Source organism: Sebastes fasciatus, chromosome 7 (genome assembly GCF_043250625.1).
Source record: "Sebastes fasciatus isolate fSebFas1 chromosome 7, fSebFas1.pri, whole genome shotgun sequence".
In the NCBI taxonomy this organism is placed as follows: Eukaryota; Metazoa; Chordata; class Actinopteri; order Perciformes; family Sebastidae; genus Sebastes; species Sebastes fasciatus.
This window is the reverse complement of record NC_133801.1, coordinates 22,419,985-22,426,841: the sequence shown is the minus strand read 5'-3', so window position 1 is coordinate 22,426,841 and position 6,857 is coordinate 22,419,985. Positions and strand designations below refer to the sequence as shown.

Here is a 6,857-nt window from a genome sequence, read left to right as displayed (position 1 = left end):
GATACGGTAGTCACCCTCCTGACTGATCACCGGGATCTGAGGATAGATTTTCTTAGCCTTCGTCTTTACCTCATAAGGTGGTGGTCCCTTCACTGGGTTCATATGTGAGAACGATGAATTGGTGTCTTTCCTCAGTTTTTCTGTTTGTTCTGTATTTTGTTTTATTTCTTCTACAACTTTATCCCTTTTATCGTTTGCAGCTTTGATCAGTTTCTGTCCCTCATCTTCAAACAACTGGAGAATGCCAAGCTCCACTTGCCTCTTCTCCTTGCGTTTTCTCCCCTTTTTTCCCTTCTTTTGCTCTGCCTTGTATGTGGATGTGCCGGTACTTGTATGTGGATACAAGTACCGGCATTATTTTAATTACATCTGGGTTAAGAGTCCCCTCCATTGGCCATGGTTGGTCAATTTCAGGCCAGCGTTTGTGCCATTTTTCCGATATTTTTGCAATGTTTGCGATGCCCCTAATTAAAGGATTATTCTTCTGTACTATCTCAACAGGAGTGATTACTTTTGGATTTTTAGTGTTCTTTTTCCCCATTATAACGGCTTCCTTATGTTCCGTTATTGTACTTTAAGAAGTAATTGCTAAACTTAAAACTACTCAAGGCTATTTAGATTACTTCCCCCTTTTTCAGCTCAATTCGTCAAACAGTCACCGCATTGAATATCCACCACATCACAGATCAGACAAACCACGCACAATAACATAAATGAACATCTGCATTGTCAGCAGGGGTTAAACTAAACAATCATATGCCATTAATTAATCAAATGTATTAACTGATCAATCCGTTGCCAAGTTTTCTATTTATTCATTTATTTATTTCTCCTAACTGCCTAGAGCATGTACTCTTTCAGGTGTATAGGAGCAGGTCAGTATCCTCTTATTTTATAAATGAAAGCAGGTTTATATGTGTACCATCAATATTGCTTACGACTGAGAACATATACAAATATGGAAATGCAGGTTTTGTTTTTGTTAAAGAGTCTGTGGATAAATTTGTACCGGCCTTTAATAGATTGAAGCGGAAGCCTCCCTGTGGACGTCAGCAAGCCACACTCCGTGATGTGCCGGCCCGCTGCCTTGCCTCCCGTCTCAATTCTCATTCACCATAAATGACATAACAGACAAAAAACATGCAATGATTTAGTCTCTTGTGAACCCATTAGGTCCCTTTAACAGCATCATCAATTTTATTCCTAACTTAAACCCCTACCTACACATTAAAGCACTTAGTGAACCCCACTGAACCAAACAGTTCAAACGACAAAGGATACTCCCACATTCCAACCTCCTCTAGGGAATTCTGAGACGAGTGAGAGGGGGGGGTTTCAAACGCTACCCTTCTTAAACGAAGTTCATGGTTTTATACATTATTTATTCTTATTATTATATATTTCTATTCTTTTCCAAGGGTTATACGGGTACTGCAGTTACACAACTCCACTTTATTTGTCCTGGTTTATAGTTATTTATCTTATGTGTATGCGTTTATCGTAACCAGGCTCATTTCAGTGGCTCATCGTTTTATTCTTTTTACTGTATCTCCCGGAAATCCCTCTTTTGCAGAGAAAACAAGCGTCCACTCCTACCGGCCGTGCCATCACGCCCAACGGCGTGAGTGACAACAGTGATCCAGAGAGGGTGCGCTTCGATCTCTGATCCAGAGAAATTCCCACAATCAACAGCTTATGTTTTACATTATTTAATTCATTTAGTCTTCTGGAAACAGAAGCTCATGGTTTTATACAATACATCGGGCCACGTATCTATTCTTACAAATTATTAACTTTGACACATATATTCTCTTCCCATGCATTTTATGGCACACATATGGCCCAAAGTAAACACACACACACATTCAGCACACACATCCCCCTCCGCTTCTGCTCATCCCAAAGTAAACACACACACACATTCAGCACACACATCCCCCTCCGCTTCTGCTCATCCCAAAGTAAACACACACACACATTCTCTTCACCAGTTTTAGATATCTTCATTCATACAGCATGCTTTCTGCCGCTATTTCCTTACTTTTTCTCATAAAATTTATGCTACCTCTGAGGTGTAAAATCTTCGACGAGAGGCTGCTTCAGACACCGTTCGTCAACAAACGTCAGAGTGGTAACGGTCATTCGAATTGTGATTCTACACTCTCCAGTTATTAAACTGACCATAAGATGTCGTTCTAGGTTTTAATCGGCCCGTACTACATGCTCCTACACTTGAGGGCTCTATTCTATCCGATTTGCGGCTTGTCATATGATCATTTCCTTTATTTCCTTTATTTCCTTTATTTCCTTATCTCTCTCTTTATTTCCTTATCTCTCTTTTATCACTCTGTCTCTTAACACTCTTTACATTTATTTATTCGAATTACCTGGATCCAGGTTTCCCAATTTTGTCTTTCTAACTTAATTCCGGACTATGTCAGAGCCATCGTTACGCAGTGGCTAATATGCATGCGTCTTACCGTTAAGAAGTTGAGGGCCCCTCTTCATTAATCTTGCACGATACTTTTTAGCCCACCTTATCGTTACCATGAAGCTATTCTAAACTATTTCTCATACTTCTTTTCTTCACTTTATATCTTTTCTCTATTCATTCCCCCTTTTTTCATTAAATTTAGCACGGAGCCTCACTTTAAACATCAAATCAACAGGACATGTCCATAACAAGAAGGTTCTTAATTTACGGTGTGTCCAAACAACTCCACATAACAGCCCCAATTAATGACAAGCATTCAATCGAGTGAGCTCACCGTCTGTGAAGTTGTCGCTGAGGCCACCTCCGATCCTGTATTCGTGACGCCAAATTTGTCGTATCTTTCCTGCGACAGTGCTGTTGAAGTGATGAGGAAGGATGCTCCGCGGACACTGTTCTTTTTTTGGCATAATAGAGTTTATTACAAACAAGCAACAAATGTCATAACGAACGTCTAGAGCGTCCGAAGGTCTCAACTCAAATCTGAAAGTCCTGCACTTCGGGGCTCTCGTGCCTCCTTATATCGGGCTCAGATGTTATGCAACATCTGTCATGCAACATGCGAGCTGAGCATAAAAACATGTATGTCCTACATGTTTATCTTTCAACCACTGGACTTTGGTCCGACCCTGTGTCCCCGTTATGCTGTTTACCCATGTTTACATTTAGGGGCCCCGCTGTCTTGTGTAACACCTGAAAATATACCACATCAGCAGTAGAAGAGCTCATCACAACGTATACAGGTTAGTGTGTGTGCCTGTTTGTACCAGATGTGTGACTGTGCCTATGTCATGTTACTGTTTGTGCTTTTTGTGGGGGACTTTGGAGCAGAGGAAGACACGGTGCTCTGTGAGATGCTGGGGAGCCCAGTGTTTCCTGTGTTATCTAAGGAAGGAGATATCACTATTGGAGGAGCTTTCTCCATCCACAAACCAACATTTAACCCTCAGCCCTCCTTCACAGATGCTCCAGAACCTCTCATATGCTCTGGGTACTGTTTGTTGTCTCATTTCTCATTTGTTTTGTTTTTAACAAAAGAAAAGTCTAAAAGCTGTTAGTTAAAACTGTTCTCTCTCTTTTTCAGGATGAATATGCGAGCATTTCACTTTGCCCAAACAATGATTTTTTCCATTCAGGAGATCAACAATAGCAGCTCTCTGCTGCCTAATATCTCAATTGGTTATAAGGTGTTTGACAAATGTGGTTCAACACAGTCTTCAACGAGTCTGGTGATGGGTCTAATAAATGGACAGGAAAGGACTTTGGGTCAAACCTGCTCTGGCCAGTCATCTGTTCATGCCATCATCGGACCCTCTGATTCATCCTCAACTATTGCGATGCTACAAATTGCAGGGGTTTTCCAAATACCAATGGTAAATATGTGTCATATTTGTATAATTTTTTTGACTGATTTCACCATGTTCCATTTTACAACTTAGTATGAAGGGACCATCAACAAATAATGCATTCTAGTAGTATTATGGTTCAATTCAGGGCTATAAGGTCAGAATTAAGGTTTCCAGGGTTCGCACCGATACAGCAGATTGAGTCAAAAGTCTACCTTTTGTCAGTTATTACTTGTACTCAAATGTTATAAATGTGTTTTTTTGTATTCCTCCTTTTCTTTTGTATTAGATCAGTCACTATGCCACTTGTGCTTGTCTGAGTAACAGAAAGGAGTACCCCTCCTTCTTCAGAACCATCCCTAGTGACTACTATCAGAGCAGAGCCTTGGCAAAATTGGTAAAGCACTTTGGCTGGACATGGGTTGGGGCAGTTAGAAGTGACAATGACTATGGTCACAATGGCATGGAAACATTTATCAAAGCTGCAAGCCAAGAGGGGGTCTGCATCGAGTACTCAGAAGTCATCTCAAGCACTTACCCCAGTGGGCAAATTGCCAAGGTGGTCAGAGTGATCCAAAGCGGCAGTGCAAAGGTTTTAGTTGCCTTCCTCTCCCACGGGCTGGGAATTCTGCTTGAGGAAGCTCTGAAGAACAACTTAACTGGGCTGCAGTGGGTGGGCAGCGAGTCCTGGATTACGGCAAGTTACCTGGCCACCAAGAGGTACTCAGGAATCCTGACAGGATCTCTGGGCTTCACCATCAGAAAAGCAAAGATCCCGGGCCTGCGAGAGTTTCTTTTGCAAGTTAACCCAAGTCAAGACCCTCATAATAATCTGCTGAGGGAGTTCTGGGAAGCCACATTTGGTTGCAGTTTCCAACCTAGTGTGCACGGTCAGACCCAGTGCTCTGGTTCTGAGAGACTAGAGGACATCAACAATCCTTTCACAGATGACCCTTATGCTGATTAAATTTAAACAACTAAATTAAAGCTGCAGTTGGTTACTTTTAGCAAATATGATGAAAAGTTATTTTTTACAAAACTGTCACTATATCCTGACAATAGCACATGAGACAGATAATCTATGAAAAAAAACATCATCTTCCTCTGCATCGTCCTAGTGCTTCTAATGGCATTTGAAATTTCAAACCGTGCCGAACAAAAACAACCAATTAGAGTTGAGCAGTCTCTGAGCAGCAAAACCTGTTAACTCAGATCAAACGGTCAAACTAGCATAATCAACATTATGTAACTGTAATACTTATTTCTCAGGTCAAATGTTTTCTGAAACATATTTTAGTGTACTTTTTAGCTGTAAAATGAGAAAGCTTGTGACCTGGCCATCATGAAACAATACCAATACCAAGCGCCCACCAGCCGGAGCAAACTTTCTCATTTAAGAGCTTAACAGCAAACTAAAATATCTTTCTAAAAACTTTTGAGGCAAGAAATAGGCATTGTAGTAACAAAATCTTGATTCATATTTGATCGGTGTTGCCGAGATGGGCAGTTTTATTGGAGTTCATGCGTTTTGCGAGCAGTAATTTAAAGGTTCTTACAGACTCCTCAGTGTTGATTGGCTGCTTTCCTTCGTTGCTGTGAAATCTTGCAAATGCCATGATGCACAGGAGGGCACAAAGTAACATTATTTTGTTCAGATTACATGTCTCATGCACTACTATCATTGTATAATGACCGTTTATGAAAATAACTTTTTTTTATCATATTCGCTTTAAGAATTTGGACTACACCGGCAACAAACTATGAGTAACTGAGGAGTTGTGGTGTTGTTACAGAGGCCACAGTCTGTCTGCAGTGAGAGTTGTCTGCCAGGTTTCCGGCAGGCTGTGATTAAAGGCAAACCCATCTGCTGTTTCTCCTGCATCGCCTGTGCTGATGGAGAGATCAGTAACTCCAGCAGTGAGTAGATCTGTAATGTACTATGTAATATTTGTACAAAATCAATGCTTTACAGTAGCTTTTGAGTCAGAAAATATAGCAAGCGCTTATTTTAACATGAGCTCTGCTCTCATAAATTGCAGCATGAAACATTTCAGCTTTCACTGTTTTCAATTCAGATGCTGCCGAATGTTCGCGGTGTCCGCTGGAGTACTGGTCAAATGAAGATCACAACCAGTGTGTCCCAAAGGTGATCGAGTTCCTATCTTACGAAGAAACCATGGGCGCCCTCCTCGCTGCTTTCTCGTTGTTCGGAGCAAGTTTAACACTGGTGGTGTCATGTGTCTTCTTTCGCTTTTGTCACACACCTCTCGTCAAAGCCAGCAACTCTGAGCTGAGCTTCCTGCTGCTCTTCTCCTTGACTCTGTGTTTCCTGTGCTCTCTGACCTTCATAGGCCGGCCCTCTGAGTGGTCCTGCATGCTGCGACACACAGCATTCGGCATCACTTTTGCCCTGTGCATGTCTTGTATCTTGGCTAAAACCATGGCGGTGGTGAACGCCTTTAAGGCTAATAGGCCATCGAACACAGTTCTTCAGTGCTCTGCTACGCTTCAGAGAACAAGCGTTCTCAGCTTTACTTTACTACAGGTGTTAGTTTGTGTGCCGTGGTTAGCTCTTGCCCCGCCATTCCCCTACAAAAATACAGCTCATGCCACTGAAAGGATTATTCTAGAGTGTGATTTAGGTTCACCTATCGGGTTCTGGGCTGTGCTGGGGTATATAGGACTCCTGGCTGTGCTCTGCTTCGTCTTCGCTTTTCTGGCTCGAAAGTTGCCTGATAATTTCAATGAAGCTAAATTCATCACTTTCAGCATGCTGATATTCTGTGCAGTCTGGATCACATTTATCCCAGCGTATGTCAGCTCTCCTGGGAAGTTCACTGTGGCTGTGGAGATATTTGCTATTTTAGCCTCCAGTTATGGACTACTTCTCTGTATATTTGCACCAAAGTGCTTTATTATTGTTCTCAAACCTGAACTGAACACAAAAAAACATCTGATGGGGAAAACAGGATCCAATTAAACATAAATTTAATGACAGTCTTTTACTTTTTTATTTCACG

General features: G+C 41.6%; 1 protein-coding gene across 1 annotated transcript; it reads left to right on the top strand.

Moving 5' to 3' along the window:
• Nucleotides 1–3,261: 3,261 nt before the first annotated feature.
• LOC141770867 (extracellular calcium-sensing receptor-like) lies at nucleotides 3,262–6,846 on the top strand. Its single transcript, XM_074640712.1, has 5 exons — nucleotides 3,262–3,482; nucleotides 3,576–3,864; nucleotides 4,127–4,795; nucleotides 5,631–5,754; nucleotides 5,913–6,846. Exons 1-5 carry the CDS (start codon nucleotides 3,262–3,264, stop codon nucleotides 6,815–6,817), a joined length of 2,208 nt encoding a protein of 735 aa, XP_074496813.1. The 3' UTR covers nucleotides 6,818–6,846.
• Nucleotides 6,847–6,857: the final 11 nt, after the last annotated feature.

Coding starts and splice junctions, on each gene's coding strand:
- LOC141770867 (XM_074640712.1), top strand. CDS start 3,262: ATGTGTGACTGTGCCTATGTCATGTTACTGTTTGTGCTTTTTGTGGGG. Junction 3,865..4,126: donor GGGTTTTCCAAATACCAATG/GTAAATATGTGT, acceptor CTTTTGTATTAG/ATCAGTCACTATGCCACTTG. Junction 5,755..5,912: donor AGAGATCAGTAACTCCAGCA/GTGAGTAGATCT, acceptor TTTTCAATTCAG/ATGCTGCCGAATGTTCGCGG.